Here is a 14,853-nt window from a genome sequence, read left to right as displayed (position 1 = left end):
AGATGAAGATACAGTTATTGGTGACAGTGATTCTTTTATTGTGGATGCAGCAGATCCCAGGGTGTGAAAATTATCTCCTGGTCCCATGAGTCTTGCCAACCCCTGTTGTAGAGTGTTGTAGTTTTATCTGGATAGCTTTGTAGTTTTATCAGAATAGTTTTAACAGCAAGATGTTTGTGAAGTTCATATCCACATTTTATTTTGCATTAGATTGGCTGCCACCGGGTTTAGATTCCTACTTTCTCTGTATTCCTTTGCAGAAGCAGTTCCTCACATGGTTAAGTAATTCAAAGACATAGGCCCTTATCACACGGAGGTTTTTGCAGCTCTGATCCAATGTGACTGCAGGTCCAACGATGCAAATTCATGTGATAACGTGATGTATTATCACACGTGATTTCTTTCTATGGGACCTCCTTCCGCGGGGCTTCCGCAATGAATCCAAAGTGACTCCTCATTTTGGTGAATTCAGTAAAAAGTGAATTCATAGAATTCACATTCAAGCTCACTTCGATTTCACTCTGAATTGGTCAGGTGTGGAATGCAACTTTGATTCCGTCCTGGTACACCCCCCAAACCTCCAAGGTCCCACATTTCCCATGATGCCGTGCTGCAATTTTGCCCCATTTGCTTCTGGTACCATATCTCCCATAGAAAGGCTCCTTGTGTGGCTGGAAAAAAACGGATCATATCTCCCAGAAAAAGAGTGCTAGTTTGGATGCCAAAAGGGACCATATCTCCCAGGAAAAGAGTGCTAGTTTGGGTGTCAAAATGAATTCTAAAGCCCATAGAACCTGAAGCTGTCATTCATGTGAGGCTAGCATTCACTTGAAAGTGGAACTAGGAAGTAGCCCCTTCTTCACCCCGGAAGTGCAAAGGTTCACGATGCGTTCAGACCCCCACTGAGCATGCGCAAGGGCCCCAATTTGAATCTTTGAATCTGCATGGTATGCACGGTGTGGTAATACAATTTGCACTCACTCCGTTTTGCGTGAATCCGCATTACGTGACTTGCCTTGGATTTGATTCCCCCTCGATTTGGAAGGGCAACCAGGTGTGATAAAACGTGAATTCACATAGCTGAACCCAGAGTCACCCCGGATCTGAGCTGCAAAAACCTCAGTGTGATAAACACCATAGCCATGTTACTCTGGAAAATCAGTGTGCAAAGGGATCTTGTAGCACATTTGAGACTAACTGAAAGAAAGAAGTTGATAGCATGAGTTTTCGTAAACTTGAGTCTACTTCCTCAAATATGTGAAGCGAAGGGTCCAGGGAGGGACAGACCTATATAAGCAGGCTGCATGTGATAATAGCAAAACTTGTGGTTATGAAAATGAGATTACAGGTTCAGTCAGGAGGAAGGTTGTTGCATAAAGCTAAGATGAGTAGATAACCATAAGCTTGGTGGTAGGTGTATTGGAATGTAGTGTGTTAACCAGAAACATGATGTTGATTAAGTTTATGAGGGGCTTAAGTCCAGTACAGTTTTATGACAGTACCTTGCACCTTACCACATAGATGAGGCTCACTCAGGTTAATGAACGGTGCTCATAGGAAGCCTAACTCTGTTTGCAATAGAGCAACCTTTGATCTTATCACTCAGCAGATAGCTTCTATTGAAAGTCATCTATTGCAGGATCTATGCCAGCTATAATCAATTAAAAGTTAAAACATTCATTGGAAATGTAAAATGTTATATTCAATATTGGCCTTGCAAATAATAAGTAAAAAAAAATGTTTATTTCCTTTGCTGGATCCCCAAACACCCAGCAATAATCTGACATGTCATCTGCCCCATTGAAACAAAATGATTTATTGTACAAAATCCTTGAAAGGCAATGATACACTCCTTAAGGACATGTGCCATAGATTTGCAAACCACTGCTGCCTCTCCAGTGGCCCAGGGGTGGGAGAATTTTCCACCCTTGGATCCCTCTGTGGACTGGCAAAAAATTGTCACACAAAACTGGAAGTGGCTGGAGGTCCATTTCTGTTTTTGAAAAATTAAGCATTTTTAACAGTCAACCATATACAGTCTTTCCAGCTGATTTAAAAGGCAAGTCACTGACTGTTGAAGCTTCTATGAGAGCCACTTCATCATTTTTTGGGGGGGGGGGGGTAGAAAAGGGGTGGTCCAGGGAGTCCGGACCACAGCCTTTGTTGGAGCAACCTGTAGTCCAGGGCAACTTTTGGCCCACTGCCATTCTGTTGCATCCCCCACCTCTCTGGAATACCTGGATAATACTAACCTGCCTTACAAGGCTGCTGTGAAACCTTCAGAAACAATGGTCCTGAAGTGCTCTGAGTATTTAAAACAGGCAGGCTAAAATAAAGCTGCTTCAGGTCACTTTGGAGATATGCTGTTTAAATGACACACGCAACTTAAGAGGGTGAAAGCTGCACCAAAGCTGTCCTCCAGTCCTTAGGACTGGAGTGTGGCTTTGGCGTGGCCTCCAGCCCCTTAGGATGCATGCCTCATCTAAACAGCATACCTCCAAAGTGACCCGAAGCAGCTTTATTTTGGCCTGTCTGTTCGGGCCCAGATCTCCCACATCACAGCAAGCTGGGATTCAGACAAATTCTAGCTTGTGCACATAGCACTATGTTGGCTTCTAGTGCCTGATCATTCCAGCTGATATCTGGACTGGTTGGCAGCAGAAGCCGGCAACTTTCTTCATTTACAACAAGGCAGAGTCACAATAAGATCCCTGGCTTATTGTGACATCCAATCACGCTGTGATGATGACAGTGCTAAGCATCATCAGGGGTGATTTCACTTGAAAATCCCAGTCTTTCTCAAAGTGTGCTGCTACCAGAATTCTCCTTTGGATCTGATTCCTCTAGGATCTGTATAAGTTTATTTCTTTTATAATGGCTGTGTTTCTTCTCCATGGTCTCGGTGAAACACACACATATCTGTGCCTGCACAATATGTTATTCAGAAACTCTAGAGCTATTAAGCATTTTGGTGGTTATTGTGCCCATTCCCTACATGCCTAAATCTTCAGTTCCTTTCCATCTGCTGCAGGAGCAGCAGCATCAAGTATGCACAAGGTGACCAGATGTCCTCCTTTTCCAGGATTCACCCTACATTTCAGTCCAGAATGAATTCCAAAATATCCTCTATTTTGAGCATGACTAAGTAGCATGAATTTAAATTTATATTAGTGTTTTTAGCTCTCTCTTTTTTTGGTAATGCCCCACATTTTTCTTCAAAGTCCTACATTTTGTGGTGTGTTGCCCTCCATCTGGTCACCGTGAGCAGTGTTATACTGTATTGGACAAATGACATAACTTTATTAAGTACATTGTAAAAAACATGTTTTATGGATCTTTTCTTTTTAAAATTACGAGCCAATGCTTTTTAACACAACCCATAATCCATCGTCTCAAGATTCAGCACCCTGACCCTCCCCCTCACTTATTTATTTGTGTGTTTTATTTGTGTTTAACTTTTGTATGGCTTTAAAGTGCTTTTATGGTCTTTGATGTGGAGATTTTTTAAATTGTTTTAAATATTTTATTGTAAGCATTTTTAATTTTTAATTTACTGTTTTTAGAAGGCACATTGGGTCCCATTTTGGGGAAAAGGCGACATATAAATGAAGTAAATAAATAAATACGCATTCCTTTTATGTAAACTTTTGTACTTCACTTCTAAGTCAGCAGCTGAGAATGGAATCTACTGTACATTGAAAAATTAGATGATTTTTTAAAAAAACTACATTTTTAATGAAAACATACAGCTTAAATTTGTTGGTTTAGATTTGTTTATTTAAGTATTATTAACTGAAACCATAACCAAATGAAAACTTAACATTTCATATTTATTCTAGGTCATTCATCTTTCCTTTCTTAATTCGTGGAGGAAAACCAACACCTTTCTTCACTTGTTTGCTAGCTTTTATATTTTGTACATATAATGGGTATTTGCAAGGCCGGAGCTTGAGTAACTATGTGGAATACCCTTCAAACTGGCTGACAGATCCACGTTTCATTTTAGGTGAGTTATATGTGTGCCAAATATGTAACAAGTTTTCAGATATCTCTAATAATTGAATGTTGTTTCTGTGCAGCATTTTCCACCCTGAATAACTATTTGATGATGCTACAGTGGAAGCTTTTGGGCTTCATTTTTTCTTTGTTCAGGCTGAGGCACCTTTTTCTGTGGTCCTACAGCTGAGTACATCATACTTCCAAATGAAAATGTAGTCCTATATAAGGAGTACAGTAGGCCCTTGGTATCCTTTGCGGTTTGATTCCAGAACCCCCTGTGTATATTTCAAAATCCATAGATGATGAAATCCCATTAAATACAATGGTGTAGCAAAATAGCGCCCCTTATATAAAATTGCAAAATCAAGATTTGCTTTTTGGAATTTATATATATTTCAAATGTTTTCAAGGCATGGATTCTTGAATCCGTGAATAAAGAATCCCTGGATACAGAGGGCCAGCTGTATTGTTCCCATTTCCTAAACATTTATGCTTGTTCCAAATTTTAGCAACAAGTTTCTTCAAAGCCATTCTGTTTTTTCAGCTAGTAATCTAGGCACCTAAAATATATTTTGCTACCCAAATCAAGCTCTTTCTGTCAGGCTCCATAATGAAAATTGGTGTCATCTAACACTTAGGGCTTTCCATTTACTGAGCACACTCATTCATACATGCATAATCCAGAACTTCAAAATGTTACCATTTTAAAACTTACAGAATCATGGTGATGGAGGCTAGGGAAGTCTGGGGGTTGCAGTCCAAAAAAGTTTTTCAGTCTCTTGAATTACAAGTTATGTATAAAAAATTTACAAAAAGATGTATAAAGTATCTTTATTTTGGAAACATTTGGAAAACATTTGCCTTATATGAATAAGCGTGTGCTTATTGATTGATTGGTTCTTGATTTTGCCATGCCTTGTTTGATTGGATTGCCAGGATTCACACTATAAAAAAAACAAAGAAAAAATCAATCATGGCAGATAGCTGGACATTTTTTGTTTAATCCTTTATATAATTGTAAATAAACTACTATTGGTAGTTGTAAAACATCGACACACCTCTGAAGGATATATATTAAAGGAATCTAAGCCGATTTAAATATTGCACACATGGAACTTCATGAACACATAAGGTAAGCAAAACAACTTTTGGGGAGCTAGCTATTTTGACTGGTTGCTACTTCATTAATTTCTGCTGCCAGCCTTTTCTGTCATCAGTTGTGACAGGATTGCAGTAGAGTAAATAGCTTTCGTCCCAAACTCAGCACACATCTTGTGGGATCCTTTTTCTTCTTTTGTGACCATTCTGACCATTGCCTTACTTGTTTCTTTTTCTTTTAATAGTACATAAAATATGTATATGAACCATTCTTTTCATGATACATGTACAAAAATTGGCAGAGATGTTCTAGATGAGTGACGGGGAACATAGGGCCCTCCAGATATGGTTTGATTGCATTTTCCATTGTCCTGCACCACTGGCTGTGGAGATTTGAGATCTGAATGCTGCTTTGGTGTTTTAGAATATGTATCACTTGGCCTAGTTTGGGCTCAGTCCATCACATCTAAGGTCCAGCATGAACCCTCACTTCAAAAATTGGAGGCTTTGTATATCTTCCCATTGAATAACATGGGAATGAACAAAGCACTATAACCTTACAACAGTTTGACAAAACAGGAGGGACTTTTCAAGCTTAGTTGCTTCTTCTGGCTGATGGTACCACCGCGTTTCAGGCAAACTAGCAAAGAGATTTTGTGCAACTTCTTATTGTTGTGTGCCTTCATCTTCTAGTTTGTTTCAACCTTCCCCTCTCATATAAGGGGTATTAAAAGGGGAGAAATAAATATTCAAGCAGATAAATCCAATGAAATGAGCACTAGGTAAAATTACTAGTAAACCCACCAAGGCTTGCAATTTCAGTGTCTAATTCAACTGAAAGTACTAAAACAAGCCTTACCACTGGATGAGAATGGATTGGCCTCCAGCATGCATGTCTCCTGGATGGCAATAAAATCAGAGATTTATAAGAATTTTAAACATTCAGGACCCACTTCTCAACCTTTTCATCCTGCTACATTCCAGGAAAGAAATTGAAGGCTGGAAGGGGGTGTGTGTCACTGTGTGGGCCCAGGATTGCATTAATCTAAGGACAATTTTGAGTTGGAAGATAGTTGGGGAACAATTGGATTAGCTATAGATTTCAGTTCATAGAATCATGATTTGACTTTTGTGTAGGCCATCTAGAATCATAGAATCTTGATTTGACTTTTATGTAGGCCATTATGTAAGTTAACACACTCCTCACAGTGGAGGAGGAATGAAATGGAAGTGTTGTTTTTCTTGTCTGGTCCTCTTTGCCTTTCCATCCCTATGTGTAAAAAGGAAAGTACGATTGACTGGCTTTATGTGCTTCCCCCACTTTACTAACTTGATAAGAGTCTTTTGTAAGATTCTGTAAACACATGGACAGGAATGATCCAGTAGACATGGAATGGATGTTGCAGGTATAATCCATGATGGACATTTGTAAATGGGCAAGTTTTAAATTTGTGGTTCCAGACAGTCTTGGCAAATTAATTTTTAATTGGTGCTAGGCACAAAAGATGTCAATCTCTCACTGAAAATATAAAACACAGCATTACTCATATCTGTGTTTAGAGGTGATAAGACCACACTGGTATGTTGATAGGCACTGGGGTAGTATTATAGTGAAAAATAAAGAAGACCACTCGCTACAATATAAATATGTGTTATTTGCTCATTTTTTTAAAAAAAAGATTCTGTTTTCAAAACAGGTGTTATAGCGTGGATAAGTGGTCTGGCAATTAACATACACTCTGATCACATTTTGAGGAATCTCAGAAAACCAGGAGAGACAGGCTATAAAATACCAAGAGGTAAGTAATGCACCATAGAAAGCTAATGCTCAAATATTTCATTGAAATGTAAACCATTTGCTGTGAAACATTCTTTGCTTTGAAACAGTTAAGGCTACAATTTCCTTGTGAATTCTAGCTGTTGGAGGAGTTGATTAAAGCTGTAGTCCTATATCCACTACCCTGAAAATAGGTCCCATTGAAATCAGTGAAATCCAAACAGAATTGTAGAATTGTAATAACTTAACTGATTTTTAAGTGATCATTCAACTAATACGTTTTGTTCTTTAGGAGGAATGTTTGAATATGTAACTGGAGCAAACTATTTTGGAGAAGTTGTCGAATGGTTTGGATTTGCTCTTGCCTGCTGTACCATACAAAGTGCTGCTTTTGCCATCAGCACACTTCTGATACTGGCATTACGGTCATATAAGCATCATGAGTAAGTTTTCAGAAATTCTAATTTCTCCTGAATTTTCATTTCAGTTGAGATAATAAAACAGTACTTTTAATCCATAACTGTCTAATTACAACTGTCTGTCTCTTTGGCTATGGAAGGAGAGGAACAAAATATATTCTCAAACAGTATAACATTTCCAGGACTCAAAGGAAGTTGTAACTAAGTTCAGCGTAAAGTCCCTTCTAATCAACAAGTCCCAACATGACCAGCAAGCACTGACTTTCATACAACTCAGGAATTTTTGTTCCTAAGAAGGTCTTTTTTTATATTGATTATAGGAATTACTTAGATCACCTATTTAATATCTAGATTTGTCATGGGAGGAAAAAGGAGAGGCAAATATACACCTGGCTTAAATATACTTCAGTTTTTCAAATCAAGCTTTTATTACCATCAGCCCTCCATATTGATGGAAAATATCGAAAATATTCCAAAAACATATACATTTCAAACTTGGAGGACCGCCTCTCCCCATATAATCTGCCCCGCACACTTAGAACATCCGGGACTAATTTGTTGGAGGTCTCCAGATCTCATTTTGTGAGGACCTCTCAGAGGGCTTTTGCCATCACTGCCCCATCCTTCTGGAATAAGCTCCCTGTAGAGCTCCGCTCCGCCGCCTCATTAGATTCTTTTAAAAGGAATTTAAAAACATACTTATTTCGGTTGGCCTTCTCAATTTAGTTAATTGTTTTTTCTCTGCCCCTTGTTTTCCTTTTTTGACCACGGATTATTGTGATTTGATTGTTATTACCCTGGACATGTGTAATTTCTGACTCCTGTTCCCATTTTACGTAGTAATGTTTTAACTTTTATATTGTAATTGTTTTATTTTGTATTGTAACTGCTTTTATCCTTTGTAAGCCGCCTTGATCATCTTTTTGGAAAGGCGGGGTAAAAATAAAATTTATTAATTTATTATTATTAAGCCACTCCAAGTGGCTGCAAAACTCCAAGCAAATAGAATGTGAGTAGAAAGCCTGAGGATGTGCATGAGGACAGATTATTGCTCCCACGGGAAGGACAGCACATCATCACATCCTGTTGCTAGCATAATATATAACACATTTTTTAAGCACAGAGAATTAGCTGTGTGAACAGCAAGCTGCTTGGAGTAATAGAAAACAGTCTTGCTTGTAAGGCAGCCCTCAGACCATGTCATAGGTACATGTTTGTTTTTTAAATTATGGCTCTCCCCTACCCAGTACTCCTTAAATACAGTTTTTCCATTGGTCATGGATCTACCTTATGGAACACTGTGGATGTAATTTTAGCAAACAATCTGGCAAAGTTTTCCATTACATTTTAATTGGCAAACTAGTCAAATGTAGGCTATACTATCAGATACTTTGCTTTAATCACATCCACAGTATGCTTGCAATGAGCTAAAACAACAATCCTTCTGAAAAAGAATTAAGGTTAGTCTAAGTTGATTCTTAAGAAATCCATGCTAGCTTTTTCCAGTCCGTGGCACGGTGGTCCAGTTGACTTGGTACCAACTTTGTCATATTTTATGGGCCAAGTAAAACACTTTTTAATGCAAACTGGCATTTTAAACATATTGATTATTCAACATTCTTCACTTTTTACTGTGTTTCTGTCTGGAATTCCTATGCTTGCAAATTCTTGCCTACATCTAATTGCTAGTTTTGACTAGAGTAGACCCATTTAATCAGGTACTGAATGGTAAGTCAACATTTATGTACATTCAGTTGATTCTGGTTGGGACTAGAAGTTGGATTTAGGTTTCTATGTTTATATTTTGGGTTTTAAATGTTGTAGATAGCTGAAAATCTCGAAATGCCGGGTAGTATAGATATGTACTAAATAAATCAGTGCATTGACAATCAGTTGTTTCCAATTGCTTATTTTACCATCTGTTCACTGCAGGCCTTTTATGCTCTTAATGAGGCAATTCTTAAGTTGTGCAAGTTGTGGAATGCTGATGTTTCTTATAGTAGTCAGAAAGAACAAAATGTTCCACTATAATTAGTCTTTTGACGTGTGAAATGTTATGCTTAGGTACTATTAATCTGGATGTAGTACCTGTACAGATGCAAACACTGAGTTAAATGATATTGCTCACTATTGCTACTTCTTCCTCAGGTGGTACCACAAAAGGTTTGAAAACTACCCGTACAACAGGAAAATACTTATTCCATATCTATTCTGAATTCCAATTCACATTCTCTGCTGCCTCTGAATAATAACTGCTGCTATGGAAGAAGAAGTTGCCTAAATAAATTTGGGTGCTATTGTGAAAAATAAATTTTGGTTAAATGAGTTCTTCTGCTATTGTGGAAAGATGATGTTGGCTAAATGATTTCCAGTAGAGATAAGAAAGGACCTATTTTTGGAATGTAAATATTGTGCTACCCTGTCTTTGAAAATAGTTATCCCAGATCAAAAAATTAAGTGATATGTGAAAAGGCAAAGATTGTCTTATGCAAGCCTCACGTTTTTAGAAGTGAAAGACTTGTAAAACAAATAAAGGGTTTAAAAATGCTGATAATTATACAGATTGAGTCTCCGTTATCCGAAATGCTTCCACCCAGAAGTGTTTTGGAATTTGGAGTTTATTAGATTTTGAAATATTGGCATATACATAAAAAGATATCTTGGAGATGGGACCCAAGTCTAAACATGAAATTCGTATATGTTTCGTATGCACCATACACAATATTTTTAATACTTTAGTGCATGAAACAAAGTTTGTGTACATTGAACCATAAGAAAGGAAAGGCGTCACTATCACAGCCAACCATGTGGACATTTGTGGATTTTTGATTATTTTGGATTTCCGAATTCCAGATAAGGGAGACTCAACCTGTACATAAAAAGGGGCTAGATCAGGAAAAGTTTCATGTAGTTAAATTAGTGTTCAATAAGACTTCTTTTTCCCCACACGTTTTTCTCAGTTCTTTTTCTGAAAATGAATGCTTTTTGTGTTTTCTTAACAGTGTTCAGAACACTATGTTCAGAATAAGTCACACTTCTTAAACTAAGGGATACGGAATTTCTTAGTGTTTAGCTCCACTTGTAATAAATATTTAAAATGTTTAAAAGTGAATTCAGTTTAAAAATTTGCAATTGAATAAACTATATTTTAAATGTACTGTATCCAAACATAATTTTAGAAGAAAACAACTTATACATAATATAGCTTAGGTGCTAAACTAGTAAAGTGGTAATCATTATACAGAGTTTGGAAAAGAATGTAATGCATTCCACACCTACCCAAATTTTGTCTTAATAAACAGGGGAGAAAATTCTAGAAGTGCTACATCTGTATTCCCTCCTCATTTTCCTGGATGGTTTCAAGTGAACCTGAACAGGCGAGAGGAGGCAAGTGATACTGTAGGAGGGTAGAAATTAAGGAGAGGGAGCTGGAAAACAGAGGAAGGGTTTGTGGATTTGGCTGTTCCACTAACTATTCCTCTACTTACCTCATTGTGAAACCTTGTTCCGGAATCAGTTTGCTAACCCTGAAGACAAAAAGAAGTAGCTACCTGTTAACTTTCTGAGTTTCTCTTACTGCCCTTCCTCCGGAAGAAGGGCAAGAACAGTTAGCTGGCTTCAATAGGTCCGCAGAGAGCAGGTGGCTGAGGCTATTAATTGTCTTTCCCTTTCCATCCTTTAAACATGTGCGCTGGTTTTTATGGGAAACTTAAAAACATCAGCAGCAACAGCTGCTGCCACCTCCTCCAAGGTTTCCTGAAATTATCAGCTGCTATACCAGAACCTATGGTTTAGAGAAATAACTGTCAGTGGATAAACATTTCTTGATATGATGGCATGTGCCTTCCCCACTTATTTTGCTATTAGTCCAGATGAAGCATAAAGAGATGGGCACTAACAAAAAGAAAAGAAAAGGTGGAGCTTCCCCAATAGTCTAGAAAGTCAACTGAAATTCTGCTTCCACCTTTTAGTGGAAAAACTGAATGAATCAGGTGGCCTTTGTCTAGAAGTAGTATTTGTCACTGGAAGTTGACAAGAGGCCTTGAAAGATGAAATGCAGCAGTTGCCTTTCCATGAGAGCTGAAAATTTCTGACAATGTAAAATATTTTCAGTATTTCTTGAGTGACGCTGATTGCTCAAAACCACTGTAAATGACCCAATCCATGCGTATCTGGAAATACTCCCACTGTAATCAGTGATATTTACAAGTAAAAGGATGCAAGTTTGCAGTCACTGTTCACTATTACAATGCGCCCGCGTCATACGTGGATTTCAGCATATTCTGAAAACCGTGTGGGGTGCAAGGGGTGGCACGTCCCATTTAGATGTTACTGTTAATGGGGCTCGAGCATACACTTTTTTTACACGTGGGGAGTCCGGATCGGATCCCCCGCGTAAAAAAAAGGGTGCACTGTATTTTCAACACATTCAGCAAAAGCCATTGTAATAGTGAAACACTCTTTTCTCACATTTTAGCTCTGGCCCTGGGTCAGCACTATTTAGAAGAAAACTTTCCCTTACTAATTTTAATTTGAAAATTTAATCATATTGAACAGGATTAAATAGGGAATTGCATTAGCCAAGTATAGTGAGAGGTTGACAGCAATTCTTCAAATATTACTCATAGCATATTACTTACAGGGAACAAATACTGGTGCTTTTTCAATTGAAAATAGTCATTTGTACTTAATGTACTTTATCATTATTGATGACATAAAACTATTTTTTTGAAAATTTAATCATATTGAATAGGAATAAATGGGGAATTGCATTAGCCAAGTATAGTGAAGGGTTAACAGCAATTCTTCAGATATTACTCTTGAAATATTACTTACAAGGAACAAATACTGGTGCTTTTTCAGTTGAAAATAGTCATTTGTACTTAATGTACTTTATCATTATTGATGAAATAAAACTATTTTTTGGAAAATTTAATCATATTGAATAGGAATAAATGGGGAATTGCATTAGCCAAGTATAGTGAGGGGTTAACAGCAATTCTTCAAATATTACTTACAAGGAACAAATACTGGTGCTTTTTTAGTTTAAAATAGTCATTTGTACTTAATGTACTTTATCATTATTGATGAAATAAAACTATTTTTTCTTAACTGGATTGTATTATTATTAATAAAACTTGAGCAGTGGTATTTAAGGGGTTTACCTGGGATGCTTAGTTCCCATTCTCTCCACACCATCTAAGACACTATAAAATGAATCGATCATCTCTTTCAGCCAAATGATCTCTGTATCCTTTTCTAATCATCCTTAAAGGACAATTCTTTCTGATAAGGGGGTTTTCTGTAGGTCAAAACAGAACACCAAAGCACATAAAACACCAAAGCACATGAAAGTTGATAACTGTATTTGACTTATTAATTATGTAGAAAAAGGATTCAAAAAACTGATCACTCCATAAGGAGTAAAATATATACTATAGAAATATCAGTAGTATTTAGACAGTAAGGAAGTGTTGTGTTATTTATGTATAATGTTTTTAGGTGGGTATCTATGTGGGTGGAGGTTTATGTATGTAAGTTTTGGCTATATGTGTTGTGTATTTTTATATATACTAAATTAAGTTTGTTTATTTAAAAAAAACTAAGGAAGGTTGGTTTACTAGGGGAGCTGTCCAGTGCAGGGCATAGCAAAACAGACAGTGCTTTAGCAAGGGCAAGGCTCCAACTGAGCAGCTTTTGAGGGAATGTTGTTGCCCAACCTTTCCTGACTTGTCATCAGGTTGAGAACATGTGTTCTTTCTCAAGGATACATGATGTGCTGCCAACTTATCTTAGCATCTTAGCAGGACTGGAGCAAAAATGTAAAACCAATTTAGGTATGTCTATATTTGCAATGTTTCAGTTTCTTCAAGTGGAATATACCTTTTGGACTCTCCCTGGCCCTGAAATCCTGTATGGCAAGTGATAGGATCCTATTCAGAGATCTCTTCCAATTCTAGGGTTGCTCTAGCAGTAAGAAGGTATCATGTCCTAGCTCCTGTTAGCAACGTATTCAGGCATAACTGAAAATTACATCTCTGTATTGAGCCTGGTAGGTGGAGGAATTCAACACTTCTATGCACTATGACTTCTTAGCTGAGTCTACTGGATGCCAGTCCCCACAGCTAGGGGCCAGGAAAGGAAGAAGAACAGCAAAGCAGCTCCATTCTTGCAGCCACTCACAGGAAGAAAAAGGAATTCCCACAGATCTCCCAGGTGTCCTATACAAGTCCAGAAAGATGATATCATCTTCCTGCAACCAGATGACTATCTGGCTATCCCTTGTCCTCCTCCCACTTTGTGACCACTGAACAGCCATCAGGAGGGAAGCCAAGCTAGAAAACAGGATGTGTGTGCAGAGATTGGGGACAAGACATAGCTACACCTGATGGAATTTCATAATATGCCAGTGTAATGTATGATCTCTGCCAATACTGTTCTGAAACTCCTCAAGTGGCCCCAGCATTGTGATAATATTAAAGCATTTAACATGATAAGACATTTAAAAACAAGCATTTGTTTTCCTTTCTGATCTTTTACTGCATTCCTTTAGTCAACATCTTTCCATTTGTGCTTGAGGCTTGATTGTAAATTTGAAAAACCCAAGAGGTGCTGAGGATGCGGACAAGATGGATGAAACGTTGAGGGCCACATGCATAGTCGATACTTGCCCTTCCTTGCTTCTGAAAGCAGCTAGAGGGAGACTGGCTGAGTGGGTAAGAGGAGTAGTGAATGCCTCATGGCAGCAAGGGAGGTTTCCGTCCTACCTAAAGGAGACTGTGCTGAAACCATTATTGAAAAAGGCCTCCCTGGATCCCACCATTCTAAATAACTATCAACTAGTTTCTTGGGTAAGCTTCTGGAGTGAGCGGTGGCCTTCCAGTTCTAGGGGTTTCTGGATGAAATGGATTGCCTAGATCCATTACAATATGACTTCAGACCTGGCTGTGACAGAGATAGCTTTGGTCACCTTGGTGTAGTGTGTCCCTGTTGGTCCTGCTGGATCTCTTAACAGCTTTTGATACCATCAACCATGGTATCCTTCTGGGCCACCTCTCTTGAGATTGGACTTGGGGGCACTGTTATGCAATGGGTCCAGTCTCTTGGAGGGCCAAACTCATAAGGTGGTGATGTGGGACTCTTGGTAGATCCCCTGTCATTGTCCTGTGGGGTCCCTTAGGATTCTGTTTTATCCCCCATGTTATTTAACATCTGCATGAAACCACTGGGAGAGGACGTCTGGAGATTTGAGGTGTGCTGTCACCAGATTGTGGATGACACCAAACTCTATATCTTCTTTCCGTCTGACTCCAAGGATCCTGTCTGTACTGAACCAGGGTCTGCTGTCAGTAATGGACTGGATGAGGGCAAACAAATTGTAACTTAAGACAGGGGTGCTCCTGATCACTCGTAAGGCAGATCGGGGAATAGGGACTTTGCCTGTGCTGGAAGGAGTTATGCTGCCCCTGAAATCTCAGGCTTGCACTTGGGTATCCTCCTGGATTTAGCTCTGAGCCTGGATGCCCATGTTGGCTGAAGAGTGGGGTATAAGTAAATAAG

The 14,853-nt window shown here is 38.4% G+C and overlaps 1 protein-coding gene across 1 annotated transcript; it reads left to right on the top strand.

Moving 5' to 3' along the window:
- The first annotated feature begins 2,823 nt into the window (after window positions 1-2,823).
- SRD5A1 (steroid 5 alpha-reductase 1) lies at window positions 2,824-11,607 on the top strand. The gene is made up of 5 exons (XM_042461231.1): window positions 2,824-3,057; window positions 3,840-4,006; window positions 6,795-6,896; window positions 7,167-7,317; window positions 9,442-11,607. The coding sequence occupies exons 1-5, from the start codon at window positions 2,894-2,896 to the stop codon at window positions 9,506-9,508; spliced, it is 651 nt and encodes a 216-aa protein (XP_042317165.1). The 5' UTR covers window positions 2,824-2,893; the 3' UTR covers window positions 9,509-11,607.
- Window positions 11,608-14,853: the final 3,246 nt, after the last annotated feature.

Source organism: Sceloporus undulatus, chromosome 4, assembly GCF_019175285.1.
Source record: "Sceloporus undulatus isolate JIND9_A2432 ecotype Alabama chromosome 4, SceUnd_v1.1, whole genome shotgun sequence".
NCBI classification, from domain to species: domain Eukaryota; kingdom Metazoa; phylum Chordata; class Lepidosauria; order Squamata; family Phrynosomatidae; genus Sceloporus; species Sceloporus undulatus.
This window is presented reverse-complemented; position numbering and strand designations above follow the sequence as displayed.